The following is a 25,063-nucleotide window of genomic DNA, read 5'->3' on the forward strand; positions in this document are numbered from 1 at the left end:
AGAATGTCATGAATTTCTTTTAACGGAGAGTAACTTTCGATTAAAAAATAATTAAATGGTGAATTTTTTCAAATGAAGGGCCAGGTTCTTGTTTGATTTCAATCACCTCTCTTGCAATGACCACAGTGAAGTTATGCCACGTTACATCACATGAGCACAGACTTCGTTATCTTCAGCTGTGTAAAAGCCAAATATTATGAAAAAAGAGATGGATGTTGTAGTTTATTTAAAAATTAATGAAAGTGTGTAAACATCTATACAAGGTTCAGCAGGATCCAAGGTGGTTTCAAAACCCACATGCAAAAACATGTTTTCCGATAAAATATCTTCTAACTTTTCTTTCAGTTTGGAACTGAAAGCTTAAGAGTGCTGAGAGAAAGATGGTTCTCACATTCCTTCCCAGGAGCAATATACTAAAGACTTCCTAAAAGAACAACTCCTTATTGTTCTAGACTGCTTAAGATAACACAGTGAGATAACTCTGGCCCTCGATTTTATATTTCTTTGAACTCATGAATGCTTTTAAATATACAATTCTATGCCATTTTTTGGATTATTGTCAGTCATGTTTTTCCAATGTGTTCAGCAAGACTGAAATTTTAAATTAGCTCAGAGAACTTAACATGTGATCTCCAGTGTATGTCTGAGAAATACCTATAGTTATTCTGAAATATTGTGGGCTTCTACACTTTAACAGAATGAAGAACTGCAAGGTCCAAATTTCTGCCTTCAAGTACTTGATCTTTGATCACATTTGAAATTTGTGACAGCTGCTTTCACAGATATGTATGAAAAGCAGAATTTGCTTGTAATACAATATATATGTCAGGTTTTGTAGCTTTCTGCTTTCAAGCGAGAGCTTAAAAATGGTGGTGTCAGAAGCATGCTTCCCATGGTAAGTTTGGTGGAAGTTGTAGATAAATGCTGTTCTGCTAAAAAGTTCTTTGGAACTATTTATTATTTAATTTTTCTGAATTTATTTTTTAAATATTTTGCCTGAGTGCAGATATTGTTACTGATTTTTTTAAAAAAATGTGGTTGGTTGAAGGTAAAACATGATTTTAGCTCAGAAATACATTGACTAATTTTGCAGAATAGGTTTATATTCTTTAATTTATGATGATGTATAAAGAATATTATAATTTTAGAAATCACATTTTGAAATCAGCAATTTATTTGTTTTCTATAAAGTTAAAAATTAGAGTAGAATCCTCAGCGATTTTCCACTTTCAGAAAAGTAATCAAATTTCATATTTCTTTTCGGAGGCACAACATATATATTCATATATGTGACTTCTGTAGATGACACACAGAGAGTTGTTTTGGAATTGTAGGTATGCATTCTTGAAAACGGATTAAACATTTCCTAAAGCCTACTGATACACAAAGGATGGAGCTTACTGGTACTCAGAAGGATGTTAGCAATGTAAACAAAGATTGAATTTCACAAAGGGGAGGACAGATGAATTATTTGGCCTGATCAAACTGTCTGTGTTAGTTAAATACTTGCATAGATGTTGATTCTGGATTTCTTCTGTAGCACCATTTTCATACAAGCCTACACATCTCATTTTAACAGACAGAAAAAAATGTTTAGAACATGGTACAAATTGTCTCGGGTATAATTCAGTCTACTTAAGTAGCATACACGTGAGCTGACTTTGGCCATTTCTGCCCTCCTGTATGATTTTGTGGAGCATGGAAGTGCAGTTCAGCTCTTGTTGGACAATGTGTGCCATCAACATCGTGGAAGTGTGAGTTTAGCTCTGTGTACCTGTAAATCTGCTGGTGGTCTGGAGACTCAAGTAAGTGCAACAGCATAATAAGATTTTTTTTCATACTGTTCAGCTGTTCTGTGTCATTCCTTTCTTGAAAATTGCTCTGAGCATTTTATAATAACGTATTTTTTAAAATATCTGTTTCATCAGGAAAGCACAATATTTTAATGAAGGAAACTGTCTGACAAAAAATTAGACCTATCGTTAAAGGTAGAGGCCAAGACATTTAAATAATCTCTGGTTAACAAATGCCAAATTCTGAATCCAGATTCTGAATTAAAAAGGATTTTTTAACTTCCATTGACTATGCATTATTTTAAAACCCAGTACCTGTATGCTGGCAGGCAGAACATATTCAAAGCATTTACAAATATATTTTGTAACTACAATCTAGTGGTGCAGCAGCTGGGTAAGTGATAAGACTTGCTCTTAGGGTGCGCTGGGTAAGTGATAACACTTGGTCTTGGGGTGCATCTACAGTAGTGTTTTAGTTTGGATGAGAAGCACACTTTTGAAGCAAATCTTCAAGTTATTCTTGCTTATTTCAGCGTGATTACTGCCATGGAGCTCTCTGTGAGCTCGTGAACTGAATCCCTCTGGGTGAAACTCAACAGGAGGGTGTGCGCCAGGGGCACAACAGGTGGAAACGGGCCGTCAGTCCATGGGACCAGACCAGCACTTGTACAAATAAAACATTTCTAATGCCGGATAGTGTGGATGTCAGGACCACATTGTTTTCCTCTTTTGTGCTTTTTTTTTTTTTCATGGAAAAAAGGTCCGCCAAACTGAATGACTCCCTGGACGATGAGAAGCTGTTTTGCAGATGTCCCAATACATCTGCCTTTGCCTTCTGGGCAGCTCAGGCACAGTCCTCCACCTGACTGTTCGCATGAGCAAGCTGTTGATTCGAAGTGAATCAAAGGGCTTTTTTTTGTGTAGCGATTGCAAGGTCTGGCTTCTTCTGTTAGCACAAGGTAAAGAAATAACTAGCATAAGAGATCTCAAAATCAGTCGAAGGTAAATTATGTAAGATCTTACGTCTTTTCTTTCTTTTTACATAATATTCATGCTACTTTCCAAGAACCTCAGGTAATGAGAAACAGCACATTTTCATTGCCTGTTCTTGATCAAGGTGCACTACATGACATGTAAATTGTGCAATTTACATTGCACATGTAAATTGTGCAATGTAATCTTGCGTTCATCTCATAGGTAGAATAAGGACATGGATAAGTAATTTCTCCTTATGCTGCACTTGCCAATAGAGAACAGATCTTCACTGTGATAGTGGGGTACTCAGCCAGGGTTAGGACTTCTCTGTTTTATCTTCCTTTGTTTAATACCTCTTGGAACTTCTTCCCTAGGGAAGAGATTGTGTCTTCCTACATGTCTCTACAATGCCTTCTGTTACAAGATCTTCTCTGATGCCTCCAGGAACTTCTGGAGAAATAACTCTTAATAACATTATGCCTGCTAAGAAATTAAACAAAATAAGATGATTTCTCAATAGCCAGGCATAATAGTGATAAGAGTTACCCAGATTACAACCAATACCAGGCACCAAGACGGTTTTGTGACTGACGGAGTACATCACTCCTCAGCTTGAAGCAGCCTACCTGGCTGAGCAGTGGCTGCTTGAAAATTTGTTAAACTTCTACAGGTTTTCCTTCCCATGTGTTTTTTTGTTAGCAGAACCAATTATCAGGTTAATAGATCAATTTTGAAAATAACAATAGGCAGAAGAGATAAAGGGGATTGCTTGGAGGTAATAGTAGCCAACCGTCTTTCTTCTAGTTCGCCGTTTGCAGGACGGCTCCGCAGTGGTCCTGGAGCGGTGGACCCTGGTTGCTCTTCACGTGGGAGAGAGCACATCGCAGCCTCTCTGCAAAATCCTCCTGCAGCTACGTGTGCATTGGCCTGTTTTGCTGCTTTGAGCTTCAGGCTGTGGTATGTGCCTCAGGCTTACTACCCTACAGGGATTTTTGCTTTTCTCACATACCCAAGTTAGCCGTGAGCTTTCTCAGAAGTAGCTTTCTTAGAAAAAAAAGCATTCCATTTATTAGCCCAGACTTTCCGGGTTTAAGGTTATTTCTTGCTAGGATTTTTGCAGTGCTCTGTAAATATCGTTATTCTGACTGGCCCTGAATATATCACTTAATCGCATCCCTAAAGACAGTTGTCTGGTTTCACTGACTGCACCTGGGGAAGGATGTCCTCTCCGGCAGGACCTCTCAGAGGGAGGGAGGGACCTGCTGGTAAAACAGACACGCAGGCAGGTCCATGCACAGACCCCTTCATGAAAAGGTTTCTGTCTCCCTGCTGAAGCCACACTGAGGGCAGCTCCTGGGGTGTGGAGAGCCTGTCCCAGCAGAGTCACTGCCGCGCCAGGGCTGGCAGCGGGGGCTTGCAGAGTCAGAGGGGTTTGCTGAGAGGAGCACTCACTGAAAAGGGGTCTCTGTGCAGCACCCTCCCTCTTGTAAATTACCCATTTTAGAAGTCTCTTTCTTATGGCTCTTTCAGTTTAAAAAAAAAGTTACTCAGTGGCAGCACACTGGAGCTTCTGAGATCCTTTAATTCTTGTACCGTCAAGATGTTTGATTTTCATGATTTTCAATGTGCATGGATATGTGTGTGCTGACACATGTCCTCTACTTTGGCAACTTGTAAGATTGATTGTGATTGTTTTTTTCTGCCTATTTGCTGAATTTATTTTTTGCTTACCGTGAGCTGGCATCATGCAGATGTTTATCAGTGGCATGAAAGCAAAAAATTTGTTTCACGCTCATGAAAAATACTAGGTAAATACATTATTTAGGTAAATACAGCTTTCGCTGTATCTTCAAAGCTTGTTTTTGCTGCTTTTTCTGCTTTCTACAACCTTTTTTATTACTGTCTTTCAATAGTCCATGTCTTCCATTTTTTAAATTTAATTGTATTCCTTATTAATGTAACTGCATCTGCTAAAGATTCTTTGCTTTGACTTTGCATTAACTGCAGGTCTCCCATGTGCTCCACTTTTTTTTCCACTGAGATTAAAAATAACTTAAGATACAGTATTTCCTCTACTGTCTCTAGATTTTCTGTGAATTCTCTGTACCTGTGGTCTCCCACTACAGCTGACAAATTCTTTAATGCTGTGTGTAAACTTCTGAAAATTTACAATATTTGCTGGTGAAGGAATGGTATGTATATTCTATGTGCCAGATGAGCCCTAATCGATTTGTCTGAAGCTTTTCAGCTTCAGTGTATAGCATGTCCTTGCTAGTTTCAACAATCTGTAAATCTTCCCTCTTTTTTTTCTTAATATCTTTGAAATATACTATGTTTTCCTTAGAGAAAGTAGTTCCCTGGGCTTCAGTAGTAGTAATCCCATAGACAAAAACATGTTGGACATTGAATTTCACTATTAAGAGTAGGAAAAGCAGTTTTTGTAAAATAACAAATACAGTTGGGTTGTAGGGTCACTTAGCTGTATCTACATATTTTATTCTCTAAGCTATAGTTCCAAACTTTCTGGGTTTTTTTGAAACTAGTATAGTCAGAGAAATACTGGCAGAAAGGCTGTGATACGGCTGTGCTGAAGAGCATAAAATACTTCAGATTTTGTAAGAGAACATTTTAATGGGATACACAGTTTTAGAGGGCATTTGGCATTGGAAAGGAGGATAGTATGTTGCATTTTGTAAGCTCTTAAACGTTTGGATGCCTGTACAAAGCACTCCTTTCGTGTGCATTATTTGAACCTTCTTATGAGAATGGAGCAAGCAGGTTTAGCGCTGCTAAAATGGGGAAGAAGCCCCATGCTAGGGATTAGGCTATGTGGTCAAAATTCACTATCTCTTAAGCACACCTCATGAATACTAAATTAAACTCAGGTAACGTACTAAAGACAGCAAATTTCCAACCATGAAGACGGGCTTCCTCTGATCTAACTTGACTTATCTACAGGTCTGAGCCATCTGCTTTAAGGACCTTACAGTGGCAAATGCAGCCGTTCGTATCATCCTAGAGGAGGCGTCTGAAATACAGCTCAAGCATCCCCTGTATGGTTCAGTCTCTCTCTCCAATGACTGAAGAGACAATCCATATAACCAGCCTGTATTAGATATGTAGCTCTCAGATGGATGAACCAGGGGACACATATGCCACCAAAATGGTCAGGGAACAGAAGAGATTATGATAGGAGCAAAAATTGCAAAATAAAACTTCTGATTTTAAATCTGCCTTTAGGAAAAACGTATTTTTCTCAACCATTACCCTATGTAATTTTTTGGCATTGAATTTAGGATGTGACTAGTGAAAACAGGCCAAGCATATCACCAGAAAAAAACTTAATTATTTAGCGTTAACTAAGAAGCGTTACATTGAGCATATTTTTATATAAGCACCAAAGTTTTCCATTGTTGATCTCCTTAGAAAAGGGAGCCTTTTTTCAGTTAAAGAAAGGCCTGTATTAGAGCACACCAGCAGCTGCTAGTTAATCTTCATGTTCAGTTTCAGAGCAATCTCTGATAAGGAAGTAAAAGCTCCAAAAAAACTTGTTGCCAAGGGTAACTCTGCTTTTTGACAGTGGAATGCTTTAGTAATAGCAAAGACCCCAGTGTGAAAATACAAAGGGACTCCAGTTTAAGAGACTGATTGATTGAAAGCCAGAAGGGCAGCTTGTAGCCTTCAGTACATAAATGAGGGCACTGATTTTTAACTTGAGCGATACCAGACAGTAACTGCTTGTTGTTCTCTGGCTTGAACTTTTACGTTTTGCTGAATGTGATAACTCTAGCAAATTGCATCATGCAGCCTGGCGTAAACAAATGTTCTGTGTTTTCCTGTATGTTCCCCTGCAAAGCAATTTCAGCCTTGGTAAATTAGATTGGCAACCAAATGATCATCTTACACTGCAAAGCTTGCAAGCTATCTGCCCTTTGATCTGGAGGGCTGTCTCTTCAGTGCAAGCCTGAATTGGCCCATTAGACTTTGCAGTGTTAAAGAATCATATAACTGAACTGGCTAGAAATTAAAAGTTTCCCAAGCAACTGTCTCAGGAAGTAACAGACATACTGTCTTCTCTCATATTCTGCTAAATTGTTTTGTTTGTAAAATTATTTCATATATTATTTCATTCTGTGATCAAAGATGAAACTATGTATGATCACAGATTTTACTGTCACACTATATTTCTTAGTGAAACATATTCTTATTTTGTGGTAGTCTTCTTTCATTTCACTTGTATATCTTCACAATAAGAATACTTAAACTAAGCAGCTATTGCTGCATGATTTATTCCATACTTGGTATGCAAAAATAATCTACTTCATTTCTGTCATCAACAAACTTGAACATCTAGTTAATTTAATCCAATTTCTTTGATTTTTCTTTTTTAAATTAAAACAACATTCATCCATTACGGCAATGTATTAACTGTGCCAGCCTGTGGTTGGAAAATATGTATTTTATGTGATTTTCTGGTTAAATGAAAGTTGGAAGTTATGTAATTTCTAGTTACATATAAGCGTTAGATGACAGGAGCCTTAACTTAAAATGTGACCAACAGTGAGCATGGAGAAGGGGAGGGTACAATTTTCGTGAAGCATTCTGAGTTTCAGCTCCCAATTCTGACATGATTTGTGGGGTGATCTTCAGGAGGGGATTGCTATTGATTAACCTCATTTTGTCTTGTACCATGTCTTTGTTTCTTCTTCCTCATCCTTCGCTTTGTGTATGGTTTTAGAGTAAGCCTGTGATTAGGTAGTACACTGACAATACAAGAAAATTGTGTCTAGGAATTGTCTGCAGCCAATTGATCAACACTTGTTATCATAGCAGGCAATAAAATACTTCAGAATAGAACTGGGCCTTAGATGAGCAATTATAAAGCATCTTCTGTGAAACTACCAGGACAGTGGGTTCATAGCTAGTAAAATCTGACTTGATGGGGCTTGCACAGTGGGAGGTGAGTGTCTGGATGGATCACAGAACAGATCTACCTTGGTCCTACTAGCATCTTGGCATTGCTTCTTAAGATAAACTTTCTAATTCAGAGAAGTCACATAGTAGCAGCACCTTAAGCAAATTTTCTATAGGGCCAAGTTTAATTGGTCCAATGTCATTTAAATGGAGAATAAATTTAATTTCTGATCTAGCTGTTTAAAGTGTTTCTCTTCAGTACCGTCCTCTCATTCTGCAACCCCAGCGTTAGCTACTGGGGTTAGTTTTCAGGGAATAATGTTATGATACCCTCTCCATCTCTGCTTCCACTTGCAATGCACAGTAGTCGCAGCTATGTCCAGAGCATAGATTCATTGACTCGCAGAGGTGAAATAGAAAGACAGAACATTAATAACAGTGGAAAAATAGACAGACAATAGTCAAGACAACACCACTACACAATGTCCACACATAGCATACATGACATCAAAATCCGCACAGATGACAACTGACCACAAGTAGATGGTGAATAGTTTCTCTTTGCACCAAGACTGAAGTGAAGTTTTACCTGGTATGAAAATAATTTACATCTTGGATCTAACTAAAATACACCAAAAAAAAGCCCAAACCCAAAACACCCTAACCTGAGAAAACGTAAGTATCCAAGCAAATTATTGTAAACTGCAAACTAATGCTCTTCAATCTCCTTTCTCCGTCCTCTCATTTCAGTGGCCCTTACATTAGTATTTCTTAAGTTGCTTGGAATGGAACTGTGTCTTTCTGTTTTATGAAGTGCCAGTTACAGTTTCGGTTTCTAGAGAATATAGTATAATTTTAATACAGTATTCTCAAGTGACTTCAAAAGAGCCATGTCATCTGAAAGTGGCTCTTGTTGTGTGACTTCATAGATGCTGTTGAGGGGTGTTGGAGCCCTACACAAGGGTACCAGGATCTGGCTTGGGGTGAGAAAATGTGAAAATCATAGTATTAATGTAGGCATTACCTAACCGCACTTATTTTTTAAGCCATCTCATGTTTGTATGTTAACCCTGTAAATATAAATTTTTAGAGGTTTATGAGCAGTAGTTCCTGAGATTTGTTCCACTGACTCAGGAGGCTGTTTTATGTCAAAATCATGAGCCTTGTGCTTATTTTATCCCATGCTTTCCCTTCAGCAAACTTTAGGTGCCAGGGCATCCAGGTTGGTGACTCCTGTAAAAGCTCAGTAACTGAACGTCTAAGGTCTTTCTTGTGTGTGTTCCCCTTTGGTAGTCCTTCAGAGAAGTCAGCACTTCCTTGTCAGAAAACATGTTTCCTAACAGTATACCCCAGTATGTGTAAAACAAGACACTGACAAGCTGTAAATTCTCACTCACTCTGTCTTTGGGCAAAGCTGCACGTTCTCTCCCAAGCAGGAGGAGGAAAAGCATAATGTTATTAAGCTACACAATCGAAGGGAACATTTTGCAGTTGTACAATAGAATTAAAACCTCTTCCATTGCCATCTCAAAGAAACAGATAAACATCACTGTGCATGAATAGTGATTTCATGAACAAAAGGGAGTACCTTCACTGACTTTACTATTTATACTATTCAAATTATGTGTTCCTCTTTTATAAATATAAACTCTTTATCGACTACCCATTTTGGCTTCAGATCTGAAACGTATTTGTTTACATATTATTTTATTATGATATGGTTTTCACAAGAAAGTAATGATGTTGCTGATTAATTGCCGATTAATTCTGCTTGGTATGTGTCAACTGTGCTGAGAGACTACGGCTGTACCGAATACCGCAACCACTCTGTCGGTGTTTCTGCTGCTTAGGAGTGCTGTGAGTGTATTGCCAGGAAGCGTAACCGAATGAAACATGTTTTTTCTTGACCTGAGCTTTTTATCAGATCGCTCCTCAGGGTTATACATTTTAGCTGTTACGAAATGCGTTATCTTAAATCTTCAGACATACCTCAGGCAGCAACAATGTTTTATGAATATTTCTTTGAGGTATACTTCTTTTGGATTTAGTCTAAATTACTGCATGCCTTTAAAGCCTGAAACTCTTTATGAGTGGCGGAGTTCCAGGCGATTAATTAGGAATAAGAACTTAGGAATGGACTTGATGGCAGAGAAAACAAGAAGCCCTAAACCCATCTCTAGTTCTCATTCTAAAATGTTTGGTTTTATTGGTTAAAATATTTAAGTTGTTCTGCACACTGACCTATAGAAATTCTGGACTTACAGTGTAATCATTAGCATTTCTTTAATTATAGTAGTATGTGGGGACGGAAGGGTTTGTGTGAATTTAGATACATAGCCTTCTCTCCAGGCTAACAGCTCAGCAACAGTAACTTTTACCTGAAAGTACATATTCTTTTCCAATAAAAATTCTGCAGCTTAAAACGCAAGTATGGTAATTACTTCTTAATGTGGTATACTAATAAAACTTAAATAAAAGCCTTCATTGAACAACGCATTCACTGAGTAAACAAATCCTTTCTTCTTTACACCAAGAACAGGAAATATCTGTGCTTTGAATAAGGTTTTCCATTCATGTGGTAAGGACTTTTTCTCCACAGTGATGTTTGTTAGAATTTTTGTTAGGCATTTTAAAGTATACCCCAAACCAGTTAGATCCAAATGCCAACAATATAGCTTAAATAATAAATAAACAAGTCAGCACTGTTATTTCAACTTGGGATTATGTCTCGTATTTGAATCTCACTTTGGAAAAAAAAACCCTTCCACATATATTAGGGACGAATCATGCAAATTTAAATGCCTTAAGTTGTATGGAACCTCTATGTTTGGCTGGGAAAATTTCCATCCTCCAAGGAAACCTTACCTAATCACATTATGAGGTTGGGGGTGGGGATGGTTGCTGTTGCCTGGGTGTTTTTCTTATCTCCATTTCTTTTGTATTAAAATACAAGCAGCTAGATATGTCAATAACTGCACATGTTATATTTTCCTTCAGCTTGAAGATGTGAAAAATGTGTATGAAAATAATTTGGAGGAACATTTTTACATTTGAAGGACAATTCAAATTAAGCAGTAATGCTCCCTGTTGTCCATAGATGACTATCAATGGACCAGAAATGGTGGCTTTGCTCTGCCTCCTGCAATTTAATCACCAAAATATACACCTTTTTAAGGAAGCAGCACAGTATAAACTCAGAAGCACTTGGGATAAAGAGCGATTCAAAGGGCTTTGTTAGTAATGGAGACTGAATTTAGGATCTGGATTGTACAGTGAGAAAACCAGAAATGGGCTCTTAGCTGCATACACACAACTGATATGGCTGATCTCAGGAAAGATTACAGCAGCTAGTCCATGCCAGGCTGCAGCCAGTTGAGCATTTGAGGTATGTCTTTCAGCTCTAACTATTCTGTGGCCTTAATTTAATGCTTTCTGACAGACGGGGTAGGGTGGGGATGCTGGGAGGGTGGTCCCTGCCTGACCCCAGGATGCTTGAACTCCGAGCTGAAAGTCTGCAGCAGATTAGTGTCCCAGACGTGATGCTGACCTAGGCAGGCTTTTCTCCTGACATGAGATAGCTGTTAGGTTATTAGGATTAAAATCCTGGTCTACCCTGGAGTCATGGACTTAAATATCTACCCCTGCTCAGAGGCATATTTCCCACTCTTGGATTTTTGCCCAGCACACCTCTGGGTTGTGTGCACGAAGCAATGTTAGGCAGAAAATGACTAGTGTTTTTCTTTCAGAACACTTAGATGAAAATAAAACCATATTATTATTGAGTTTTTTTCTGGAATACATGGAGTGCTTTGCTGAAAAAGACCCAACTGTATTAGGCCAAGTACTTTAAGTATTTGCTTTTCTGAATAAAAATCTAAAATCCTAAAAGAGATGTTTTAGATATATATTTGTTCATTCCACAGCTACACTTTTGAAGAACAAAAAAAAAAAAAAATCAGAAAAAATCTTGGTGATTCCTAATAAGAAGACCTCATGCCTACCTTTGAAGAACTTTTCTAAGTCAAAGTCAGACAAATATTTCAATATATGTACATGGTACACATTTGTGAAAGAAATACAGAGTAATCAGAAAGAAGGTAGCAATTCCTCCCGATGATAAGTATAGAAAGCAGAGACCCTATAACTTGGTCTTCTGCTACAGAAGTTTTCTCAAGTAAACTCAGCCAGTACTCAGTTTCACAACCATCACTTTTTGGTCTGAGCTAATCAGGGACATGGCAAATGAAATAACCAACCACAGGCTAGAAATTCTTTTAGATGGAGCAGTGCCAGGACAAAATCTTTTGTTGAATTTTTGCTCTCAATTTTGAGATTATAGAATAGTGTTTTTTTCCCTGTGACACCACTGGCTACATACACAAAGTGTTGTGTAAGGCTGTGGCCTTATTCAAAGTCATTTATATGGCAATATATCATCCCATAGTGTCTTTAAAATGTAAGATTAAGTTGAAGCTAGCTTTCAAGCCAGAAAAAATAAAATCATATTTTTCATTGACATTTCAGAGTAGAAGCATCACTGCAACCTGTTGCCATTTTTGTATATAAAAATAAATTCAGCATTTTATTTTCTGAAGTTCAGTGGGCTATATTTTCTAACAGGGACACTAAGGGGAGACTATGGATATAGTTTACTAACTTTGATCATCTGCACAAGCAACCGTGAAGAATAAACCACAGCTGTTAACATCAAAGAAAGCAAAGCAAATAAAAAGGGAGAAAAACAGGAACAAGCAAGAAAGACTTCCAGGTTTCTGGAGATATTTTTCCCTTGTAGGGAATCTAACTTCTTGGACCATTTGAGCTGTTTGCATTTTCATCATGTTTAATACATCGTACATTAGTATCTTGACCCTGCTTATCAGCAGCTTGAGATGCAAGGCTCTATTATATTGGCTTTTTTTTTTTTAAGAAACAAAGACGCGTAGTGTGTTCAGTTTGTGCAGTAGGTAAAGGGATAATAGGAAATACAGAAGAGAGGAAGAAAAATTGAAGCTGAGTAACCCGGCATTGGCAGATGTAAGCATTTTCTTTGTTCATATGATGTTAGCCTGTGACTAGAATAGGGCTTCTGTTAAATTAACAAGTGGAAAGCACATGTCTTATCTGTATTAACTAACTTGATGATAAATTGAAAACTTTTTTGTTATATTCTTTGAAAGTCAGTATTTTGAGAAGTCCTACAAGATACAGTATGATGAAAGGAGCTCTGTAAAACCTCTCAGCTTGCCCGACAAGTACAGGTTGTGCTAATCAAGCACCATAACCATAACCCATACTTTTGGTTTCAAAAGGTAGTATCTTTATTTTGCATTTGAATGCAGTCTATTTTAAATGCCTTCATCTTTGGAAACCCTGATTTGATGTGGTGATGGATTATAGTACATCTATTGTTTCTCACCTCTGTTAGTGGGAGTCAGATATGTTCATATATGTCAGTGTGCTTGGTTAGAAAGATCTTTTGCCCAAGCTTTCAAGAAAGGAGAAGAGGATGCAGAAAGTAAATCATCATGAATAATAAAACACCGGCTTCTTTCTGCAGGTTTCATGAGAAGCAGGGGAGATCATTTCTTGTTGCATGCACTTATTTTTTGCAGTGCCAAATGCTTTCGGCATTTTGTTATAGGGTGGATATAGGGCTTTTGTTATCTGAGCCTCTGGCAGTTAGGAAATGTCAAGCAGAAAATGCACTTTGCGTGCAGGGGAAGAAGTCACCGAGGTGCCCCGGTGGTGCAGTATCTCTGCAGGTTTATTCACGACATGGCAAAGAGATGAACCCTGACAGCTGGGTCTTCGTCACATGTCAGCAACAGCGAAAGCGCCACAAATGAGCCTCAAAGAATGAAGCAAAATGGGAAGAATGCGTAGTTATATGCATATTCCCCTTCAGTGTCCTTTTAGCCTGACTCCCTTGGCTAACAACAGGTGGGTAAGAATTAGCAAGGAAAGGGGAAGGAACTATGTTTCAGAGTCACAGGTTTCCTCATAATTGTTGAAAGTGAAAGGTGGACTCCCATTTTCACTACAACTCATCTAAATTGGTTGTCAGTGGCTGAAAGTGTCATTTGAGAGCCCCTTACACTACAAGAACAGAGTAAACGAGCCTATGTATAAATAAGAATCCAAATAAAAATTAATTGTTCACTTAAATCTGCAGTTTATTGACTATTATGTACTCTGCCTACTTTTATCACATTTTTTCTGTATTTCATTCCTTTGCCCTAATTTACTGCAGTAAATGATTATCTTTTCAAAAAGTATTGTAAAAGTCACATTATTTCCCAAGACAAATTAACAAGACAGTCATGGCGGCTTTTCAGGGTTGGTCCACTATTATTGTGACTGGGCACCTGCAGAAGTAGACCTTAGCTTAGCTTAGCTTTCAGTTGTGATTTTGTGATTAAAGACTATCAAAGAATGAAAAACTTTATGCTTAAAACGTTCAAATAACTGGAAACTTTGAATGTGTGCATTAAACAGTCCATGTTTTAAAAACGAATGCCTGTAGTTAGGGATCAAGGCTGATAAAGGGCTGTTAAAATAGGAATAACCTTGTAGGAGGTCAGCCCTTTCAAATTGTGTTCATTAGGGCTGCACGTACTCTGGAAACCAGGCCACCCTGATCTAGATGTTTAATTGTAGATACCTGCTCTAGCAACTAATTTTACACACAGGACTACTTATGTGCACATTTAAATGCATTAGTGATTTGCTGAATTTGGCCCCATATTTGAGGAGCTTGGTCATTGTTCATCATTGTAAGGCTGGCCAGAATACAAGAATTTTGTTTATTTGAAAAAAAATAAGGTATTTTGGAATTTCTGTTCAGCTTGGAGCAAACTAAGCTGTACAGGTGGTCTTTGTGGAAAGAGGGAGGAAGAGGGAGGCAGCCTAAACAACCAACTTACTCTATAAGCTAAAATAACAAATAGCTGAGTAACGAGGGCAGTGCTCACCCGGGATACAGAATGGCATGTTTAAATCCATGGTCCAGCTAAGCACTACAATAGAGAATCATATCGTATTTCTTGATTTTCTTTTCTGCTGAAGTTATTCTAGGAAGTAAAGTTAGCTACAGTTAGCTATTCATTGGATCAGAGAAAGGGAACCCAACCTGTCTAGGGGGTCTGTTCCTCTTCCTTCTCTCATTTCAATCAGAAATGATGCTGTGATCATTAGGGAGCTGGCCATTAAAATATTTCCATACATTTCTGGGAAATGAACAATTTGTGATTAATGAGATTTTCCTAAGATTTTTTGTTAATAGATTTTTGACCACTCCTAATAGTTTTTTTTTCTCTATTTTTAAAAAGGGAGAGAGAAAGGTGGCGCTTCTTTAACCAAGTTGTAAAAAGATGAGTAAAAAGTGTAACTTCACTGCTGCTTTTCATTATTTATTTGTGCATCTGAAGAATATAACTTGTTCTACAAGGTGCGTCAGAAAGATGCTTAAGGGCTTGGTTTACTTTTTTTGTTTCTTCACTAAAGAAAGCTGAACAAACCTACTTCTTGAAGTGCTTTTATTGTTGAGGTAACTGACACTAAAAACCGATGACAGGATGTGAGTTTCTAATTTTGGTGATGTCCCATTGTTTTGAGGGGAAGTTGGTTTTGAAGTAGCGATTGTAAGAACAGCAGGTGCTGGGATCTTGTAGCAGCAGGCAGAACTATCACATGTTGGGACAAAAATATTCCCTTTTCTTGGTAGCTACAGAGCTAATATTCCCATAACCATTTTGCTGACTAACCCATACATTATGTGGAGTTTCTGAATTCTGGAGATATATACTGCTATTTAATGTATATGCTGCCATGATATGAGTGTGGTTTGGTTCTGCAGTATTTGGATAAATACACAGGTACATGAAGGAGCAGAGGGAAGAAGCAACATCAAGCTGAAAGGGATTTCTGAATCTTTCTCAGTCAGTCTGATATATTTGGGAATAAATTATTATCTGATGGGAAAACTGACTCAGATCCTTCAGAAATACCTTTACTTTCCTAGTACAGTAATTCATGATGATGGTAAAGCTAAGAGAAATAGTGATTGCTGAGAACAGCACGGAAGATCTCTTGTGAAGTATTTCAGTCTTGTGATCAGAACAAAACTTCAGTGCATCCGTGTAAATTGGCATCCTTCCATCGACTTCTAAGCACAGTGAAGTGGGTGGTTTTGGGTTGTGCACTTCTTGGACAGACATGCAGGTATTCAGCAGCAGCTGGACTCCCCAAGAGCCCAACTTCAATGGTATTTTGCAGATTTATATCATCAAGGGTGGTCTTGATATGCACAGGCTCTGGTTGCTTCTTCCTGCCCTTCCTCTTTTGTAATTGGTTTAGTGGTTTGAACAAAGTGCAGAGAGATAAATTTCTGGTAACAATATTGTGCTGACAGTATTTTAATAAGGTAATAAACTGTTCTTGCTTACCCTCTTCTGGTCCTCTGTTAGCTGGGGTTCATGTGCTTGCAAAACATGATGCAAAGTCAGGATGTATATACAATTTTTGCCTGTTTAAAATACCTTCTCTTTCCTAATATTAAAAGGCAATACTGCATGGCACCCTACATCTTAAGAATTGCATTGCCAAAGCTATACTTTTCCTGTGAAAACATGAATGTTTATCTTACTCAACTTGAAGGTAGATATGATAAAATGGGATGCAATATTTGAAAGCAAAAGCAAGGGGAAAACTCCTTTCACTTTAATATTGTTTTCTACATGCTGATGTTTTGTGGAACATGATCTTTCTAAAAAATGAAATTATTTTTTTCAGAAGTATTCATGTTTGCCCCAGGGATGTCATCTCTGACAGAGATAATTTAACATCATCCATCTAAAGAGAGAGTGAACACTGTTATATGGGAATGAAATAATTTCAGCCTACCCTGAAGTTCGGTGGTCAAATTATACTGGGGGCACGCGGGCACCCCTGAGAGCCCTCAAGCTCTTCACTGCCACAAACAGACTGGAGCACCCAACCTCTGAGGAATGACTTCGTGTTAATAAAGTCTTTACAACTGAGCAGATTGTAAAATAATTCTAATTTCTTGTAGATGTCAAAAAAATTTGGAAGTCCATCTTGAGCTGTTGAGGAATGTGGGGTATACCTCCAGGCTCACCCTAGATGTACAGAATCTATGGGCAGCTCTAGTTTAAAATAGTATAAAAGAGACAGAAAGAGGGATGAAAAGTTCTGAGTAGTTCAGATACCAAGCTGGTTTAGTTGAACAGATGTTCAGCTGCTTTATATCCCCTTCATGCTGGAATGTGGCTAAACAGGATTGGGCAGGGAGAAAGACAAGTGCAAGACTGGAGTGGGAGAAGAAAGAGCAAGACAGATGGCAACAGAGGTTTCATCAAGGCACAGAATTTTCCTCCTGTCCCCCACTGATGCACTTGGGCAATGACATTTTTAATGCTTGGGGTTGCAGGGTGCTGAAGTAGCATCTCAACCTAGCTACAATCTAATGCCATCTACTCTTTTAAAATAAATGCACTAGATAATTTTTAGTTCTGTCTGTATTCCTGCATTGAAATAGTCACATCTGAGGTGTGTTTTCTTTCCTTTTCTTTTTCATTTTAACGTTGACAGGTTGAGCCATTGATCCAGAAAGGCCATGAGAATCTGGTGCACCATATCCTGCTCTACCAGTGCAGCAGCAATTTGAATGACAGTGTGCTGGACTACGGGCATGAGTGCTACCACCCCAACATGCCAGACTCTTTTCTCACATGTGAGACGGTTATTTTCGCTTGGGCCATTGGAGGAGAGGTAGGATGAATGGCCATCTAGCATGGTTCATCAACGGTGCTTTAGGAGGGTGTGTATCATAATGAAGCTTCTTCCTAGTATATTAGTGATTACTTAATCTGTCTGTTTTTAAGGGTACACAATCAAAGTCCCTAAATGCCTCACCAGTAAGTCCTCAGCTTCTTGTTGGCCTCTTAAGTATAAAATGCAATGAATATTGTGAGTGACAAACTAAAAGTAATGAAAATTCTATGGAGAGAGTTGATGCATTAGGGGAAGAAGATGACTTGGGAGCATGGAAGCCTGTCACCATATCAGCTTTGCCCATCTGATATGGAAATGCACTGCCTCCAGCAACGACCAATATCTGTTACCTGTGGAGAATGACAGAAAGAAAAGCAAGGCTCTGTAGATGACTGAGTAAAAGACATGGATGCAAATTTTCCAAATCAAGTTAGACATAGATTTAATTCATTTTGTGCCTCACCAGGACCTGGTTACAGTCTTGCCCCATTCAGGCATATCATTCTAAAGTTTCCTACCCAGCTCAAAGAGACCTCATTTCAGCGTAGGAGTGATCCTGTGTTGGTGCAGAGCCAGCAGAAGGACCACTTTGTTCATGGCAATGGGGAATATCTACAGAAAACACATTCTCTGATGTCATGTTGACCCCAGGCTGTGTTTTCAGCTTATTTCATATGTTAATTTAGGCTGCAGTTAATGCTTTCAGCTGACATAGGGCAGCATTACTGCCAAAAAAAGAATCCCACCCCTTCTTTACCTCCTTGATTCACTGTGTGCCCACACACACAGTGGTGTGGGCACAGATTGGGTCTGGGGTGGTGATCATTTCTGGAGCCTTCGTTTGCCAGCCTGCAGTCCAAAACCATCTTTGGATGCTGCAGTGTGAGGAAGTCAGAGCTGCTACGTGGACCCATCAAAAGAAGTAGAATCCACTGTGAGCATTATCCCTGATGTACGCTTTGTTAATTTTTGCCATCAGCTATGCTCTGACCTAGTATTTGTACTTCCAACTGTCTTAATCTAAGTGAAACAAAAAACTCATATAAATAAGTTATAATTTGACAAGCACTATGGAGACTTTTGCAAGGATGATCTCGTTGTTAAAGATCTGTAGAGAGGAATCTGTCAGATCTGGGTTACATTCAGGTTTACTGTAGCACTCACAGTGCTGTAGTTTACCCTTATATAGAATGGAAGTGATAATATTTATTACTATATACTAAGATTAATTTAGTAATGTCCATCAAGCATGAGAAAGTTGGGATCTCAAATTGCATATTAAAATATTAGCTATATACTATAAAATGATGCAGATTCATTCCTATAAAAGTGAACTTGGTAAATGAGTTCACTTAGAAGATTTTGGTTTGAATGACAAGTGAGCTTTTGAAGTAAATCTCCCAGTTATCCCCACTTACTGAGCTCTGTTTATCACCACAAGTGGTTTGAGAACTTGCACAGCTCGCTTTGGGATGAAGTTACGCTGAATGTGCAGGGTGAACCCAGCACCTCCCAGCATTAAATGGGGTTCAGTGCATGGGGTCTGACCAGAGCTTGTCCAAAGGAGCATTGTTTGTGGACAGTGGGTTCAGCACAGGCTGTTGCATTGTACAGAGCTATTTCTTTTGCACTGCATGGCTTGCTAATGTCAATGTAGCTGTGAAGATCATCTTTGTTGTTCAAATAATTTTACTTAGAATGAAGCGATTTGTGCAAGAAGAAAAAAAATCTAATTGCATACAACCTCAGTATTCCCTGGAAATTACTGCTTTTAGAAACTGGGAACATTTAAAATGTAGATTCACTTTTTCATAAGGGTTTTATTGTGAGACTAACTGCTTGATGATGCAATGTTTGTACATTTAAAATGGAATTTTCCTTTTCCGCTCAAGCAATAAATACAGGATAAATCATCATAAGATCATAGGATAATGCAGGTTAGAAGGGACCTCAGGAAGTCTCTAGTCCGGCCTCCTACTTAAACCAGGGTCAGTGGTGAGGTAGATCAGTTTCCTCAGGGCTTTATCCTCTAGCAAATATAGGATCTACTATTTTATATTGATATAGTTATTTAGTGCATTGAGTATATAATAAATGTGTTATGCCACAATGCCATGTTGTTGTGGTTTAACCACAGCCAGCAACTAAGCCCCACACAGCCACTCGCTCTCCCCCCACGGTGGGATGGGGGAGAGAATTGGAAGAGTAAAAGTGAGAAAATTCATGTGTTGAGATAAAAACAGTTTAATAGGTAAAGCAAAAGCTGTGCACGCAAGCAAAGCAAAACAAGGAATTCATTCACTGCTTCCCATCGGCAGGCAGGTGTGCAGCCATCTCCAGGCAAGCAGGGCTCCATCACACGTGACGGTTACTTGGGAAGACAAACGCCATCACTCCGAAGGTTTCCCCCTTCCTTCTTCTTCCCCTCCAGCTTTATATGCTGAGCATGATGTCATATGGCATGGGATATCCCTTTGGTCAGTTGGGGTCAGCTGTCCCAGCTGTGTCCCCTCCCAGCTTGATGTACACCACCAGCCTACTCACTGGTGGGGCGGTGTGAGAAGCAGAAAAGGCCTTGGCTCTGTGTAAGCACTGCTCAGCAGTAACAAAAACATCCTTGTAGTATTGACACTGTTTCCAGCACAAATCCAAAACACAGCCCCATACCAGCTACTGTGAAGAAAATTAACTCTATCCCAGCCAAAACCAGCACACATGTTCAGAAAGTTTTAAAATAAGTTACCTTTATAAATTTTATCATTAATATGATTGTATCATTGCAAAAAAAAAGTAGATGTATTTATAAAAATAAATTAACTCTTAACCATGGCAAAAATACCTTAACTCTGTATGTATGTGTTGATTTCCAGGGCTTCACCTACCCTCCTCACGTTGGCTTATCTGTTGGCACAGCAGGTGACCCTCAGTTCGTTCTTATGGAGGTACATTATGACAATCCATCATATACAGAAGGTTTGTACCCTCACACTCTTTAAAACATGCAAGGTTGGAAAATGTACTAGACACAAGTGCTTCCCATTGTATTGCATGGCAAACAGAGGCTTATTTTTCTCTGCTCAATAGTTCCTAGTTCCCCGTGTTTTTCTCACTGCACTCAAAAGCTTAACCTGAAGTCAGTGGGAGATTCAGATATACAAAGAATTGTGGACCAGTTGAATACCTCTCCTTTTATCACTACATTCTTCATGTTACCTCTCTCTCCTTTCCTTTTGCTGGGAAATCCAATCAGACTGAGAGAAAGCAGCACAGGGAATGAGCATTTTATTAATCTCCTTTTAGCATTTTTTTAAGACATCTACCTGAACTGTGGGCAGTTTCTGAAGTTGAAGTATAGACCCAGGTTGCTAGACCATTCACTGGGTAAAAGCAGTTTATCTTAAAAGATAAGCTTTTCATTTATAATGGTGTTTTTTTAATCTTCTTTCTAAAATTCATTTATATTTAGAAGAAGCAAAAGGAAGAAACCAGAGAGCCCCAGAAAAATCTAAGGAACTTTGAAGCTGACTTTTGAAAAGATATTTTTTTGTTCTGAAACAAAAGTTTATTGAGCTACTATACCTGAGAATATTCTGGTGATTGCTAGATATGAACTGAGTAAAATCCAGTGGAGCACAGTGTACTGGCCTTTCTTTACATACCCACATGTTTAAATAAAATCCTCTGTGTGGGTTATGCTGTTCTGTCTTACTGTTATTCCCCTTCTTTGTGTTGTTCTAGATGAACAATCTCAAAGTTGTTCTATTTAATGACAGACTCTCACCCTTCAGCATGCATATTTGCATGGGATACAGTAAACTTCATTTACATCCTTGATGTTACATGCTTTTCCATCAAATGTTACCTGAAAGCCTGAGAAGTCACATGCAGAAAAACTGTTTCCGAATTGGTTGTGTCCCTAAATTCACTATTTTATTTTAATCAACTGTGCTGTATGATGCTGTTGTTTTAGTTCAAGTGGAACATACAAAAACTGGGAATCAATAATGTTTCAATTCCTTTTTAAGCAACAGGGACAATTTTGCCTTGTTGGGACAGTCCCAGGTGAACACAGGCTCTCGCCAAAGCCCTGGGAAAATTCAGACAGCATAGGCAGAGTGGGGAGTCTGAAATCCAGGTCATGTTTCTTTCCTCCCTGACAAAATACACAGCATAAGATCATGCCAGGGGTGTGAGGGAGTAGACCTGGGTGCTCCATCTGCTTCAGGAGGGGCCACACGAGTCCTCCCAACACAGCACCAAACCTGCCACCGAGTGACCTCTGGTTTCCCATTTTGGGATCTGCATTTTCCCAGCTTGGGTCTTGCGGTTAAAGGCTGCATCGTTAGCTTCACGTTGTGATCTGGGGTAATGTTTTCCTAAATGACTCAGACTGGTAGTCAGTGTTGGCTCCCAGTTAGACTCAAAAAAGTTTGAACTGCTCCTAACTTGGCTTGTTTTGAATGTTTCTGTTTATGAAATCCTTAATATTTATTTTTAATTGGTAAGGTGACCTCTTTTGAGATTGTTTATCAAAAACTCTCATGTATTATAAAAATTTCTGACATTTAGATGTTAACAACAAGCTTGAAGGGGAAATACCACAAAGGAAAAATTAAGGTTGATGGGATTGTACAAATAGCTTCAGAAATTGAATGAGTATGGATTCCCAAACACATGAAAACTGGGATGTTGTGGGACAGTATATCTCACCTGAAATGTCATGATTTGTATATTGCAGAATGTCTCATAGTTGATTATCACTCTTAATTGGCTATGCATAGTCCACATCCTTTGTTCCTTAATAATTATATACTACTCTTTCTCAGGTATTTTCGTGACCGGGTAATTTAGTCCCTTCTCTGCCCTTCTGTCGTCTGCCTATCTTAAAATAGCCTGCTGATTTCATGTTGATGTAAAATTTGATTTCAGGCACTGCTATGTCTGTTATGTTTTTTAGAAGAACAATATAGGTCACTAGGAAGAGTCTTACCTTCTCTGAGATACCTGGTAGATTTTTTGCATTTTTAATTTTCAAAACTGAAATTTGAAAAGGGACAGCAAAGAAGAAGGTAAGAGATGAGCTAACAGAATGTAGGGTTTGTGCAACACAAATTAATCTTTGGTTTTTGCTTGTATCTTTCCTAATAAAAATGCCTAATATAAGAGAAATAATTATAAGCAGTTAGATGTTAGAGGCAACATAAATTCTGAGTATACACAAACAAACGCATATGGCTAAACACTTAGATGAAAGAAATAGATTCATATCATTTTGACTCTTAAAACCCACAGCCTTTTTACATCAGGCTTTGATTCCTTAAACTGCTTTTTGAAATCAAGAGAAGTCCTTGAATGAGTGCAGCTTTAAAATCCTATGTAGTTCTCTTGTCTACTTTACTCAAGGTGCTGGTATTATCTTCAGCTTTGGGATTTAGGAAGCCAATTTTCATATGATTAGTTGATGCACTCTTAATTGGGGAGATGGCAAAAGGGATGTATTTAGTCATCTGAGGTATGCTGTAATGTCTCAAGCAATCCAAAACAAAGAAATAATTAATGCTAGGGCTCAAGGTGAGGGAATACAAAAATTCACAAGCAGAAGACAACACAGGGCTTGAAAATTTTAGAGAAAAAGACCCACAAAAACTTTAAGCTCTGCTTTAAATATTTCGTTTGAAAATCATACTTGGCATCTTTTGAGGTCATATTATTTCCTTGTATTGTTTGCTCTGCCTGTGATCTACCCGCTTTTCTCTGAGGTCGATGTTGGATAACTTAATGGAAAGGACATGGGGGCTACAGGCAGCACATATTTTTCATTCACATCTGAGCACCACAGATATCAACACACCATGTTTAAAAACCCTGTGGGCTGCCCCTATTTATTACTTCCTGCATGTGGTTTGACTCATTTCCAGGTTATTGAGGTTGATTTCTTGATTTTCATGTAAAAACCTTAGGACAAGCCTTGAAAAATGTGAAAAAATTGGATTTTTTTAAAAAATATTGATTTACAGCCATGGCTGACTGTGTTCTTTTGTTGCAGGCTTGATAGATAACTCTGGTCTGAGGCTAATTTATACTCCAGTTATAAGGAAATACGATGCTGGGGTTATTGAAGCCGGTCTTTGGGTCAGCCTCTTCCATAATATCCCACCGGGCATGCCTGAATTTGTGTCAGAGGGTCACTGCACACAGGAATGTCTGGAAGAGGTATGTCTCCTGCCTGAATTAATTGGTTTTCATTCTTGGAAATGTTTTTGGACAGCCTCTTTAACTTCTTAGGAAGATTGATAGTTACTGGTTAAAGACATGTGAGCAAAGGCATCTGCTACATGCTGCCCTCCAGAATGTTGAGTCTTTTTGATCTGGGTATTTGGGGTGCTCAATATTCAGGCTGCTTTACTGATATGAGTAATACTGGATGACACAGTGCTTGCGATGGTTTAATTGTGTGTTCAATATATAAACATGCATTGCTTTCCATGGCAAAGCTATTAACAGCCATTAATTAGCTAGCCTGGAAAAAATGTTTGGAGAGACCAATTAAGATCTGTGCGTGTGCAGAAGGCTCCTAATGGTGCAGTGAAAGCCTGAAAGGTATTCTTACACCAACCACAGAAACTAAAGACCGGAACAGATTCTGTTGTATGGCCCAAAGTACAAAATTATGCATTCATTAAACACTTGGTTTCATTAAGATAATTTAAATATCCCTATAGATAATGGAAGCATTGTCTAAAATCTGTGATTAATGTATCACAGGAGATTCTCATATACTTTGTCATTTACAGAGAAAGGTTGAATCAATACTTGTTATGAGGTGGTTTGGAGTGAAGGGCAAATTAGATATGGAATTTAGATTTGTTCTTGGTTAAATGTTGCATATTCTTATAGCATGTTTCAGCCGAAAACCACTTAGGTTTCTGACCTTAAGGCTCTACTTGAAAGGTATTGCGATAGCAGATTATTTCTAGGTTGGGCTCTGAACAAGAATCGAAGTTTAGCATACCAGAATTTTGGATCCATAGATCTCGGCTAGAATGGGAGTGATGTCAGATTTCATTTTAAAATGTTTTTGACCTTGAAAAAAGTTTCAGATGTAAACCTACAGTATTTCACTACCAGTTGACTTGAAGATGAGAAGTGGAGCATATTATAATTACAGCCTCTTAATTTAAAGTGCTGCTTTTGGCATGATATTGATGATAACGTCATTCATAACTGCATATAAATTCTTTTTCGTGATAAACATCCATATTCGTCAGTATCGGCCATTAGCACTGAAATAATGTACAGGCTTTAGTATAATACCTTTGAAAGTCTTAAATCTTTTGAAAATTATTGGCAGACCAGTTGATTTTCATAAAAACTCTATGCATTAGGAGTAAACCCACATTTAAAAAAAAAAAATCACAAAAAGAACCCCTAGCCTTTTCTGTCTATAAAACCTTAATTTCACATACAGATGTGTTTTTGCTCCAGATTGCATTTTGCTGTAAACTGAGGGAATATAAAATGCATTTATTAATATATTTTCACTCTGTTTGTACATTGCATTACATTACATTACATTGCATCTGGGC

At 38.3% G+C, this 25,063-nt stretch overlaps 1 protein-coding gene across 2 annotated transcripts in view; it reads left to right on the plus strand.

The window, feature by feature from the left end:
- The window catches only part of MOXD1 (monooxygenase DBH like 1), a 52,319-nt gene that overhangs the window by 14,647 nt on the left and 12,609 nt on the right, over nucleotides 1-25,063 (plus strand). For both annotated transcript variants that reach the window (XM_068402877.1, XM_068402886.1), the window contains exons 5-7: nucleotides 17,295-17,474; nucleotides 20,348-20,450; nucleotides 23,524-23,690. In XM_068402877.1, the coding sequence (XP_068258978.1) occupies nucleotides 17,295-17,474; nucleotides 20,348-20,450; nucleotides 23,524-23,690 (450 nt within the window). The remainder of the gene's footprint in view (nucleotides 1-17,294; nucleotides 17,475-20,347; nucleotides 20,451-23,523; nucleotides 23,691-25,063) is intronic.

This window comes from Nyctibius grandis, chromosome 1 (genome assembly GCF_013368605.1).
Source record: "Nyctibius grandis isolate bNycGra1 chromosome 1, bNycGra1.pri, whole genome shotgun sequence".
Lineage (NCBI taxonomy): Eukaryota > Metazoa > Chordata > Aves > Nyctibiiformes > Nyctibiidae > Nyctibius > Nyctibius grandis.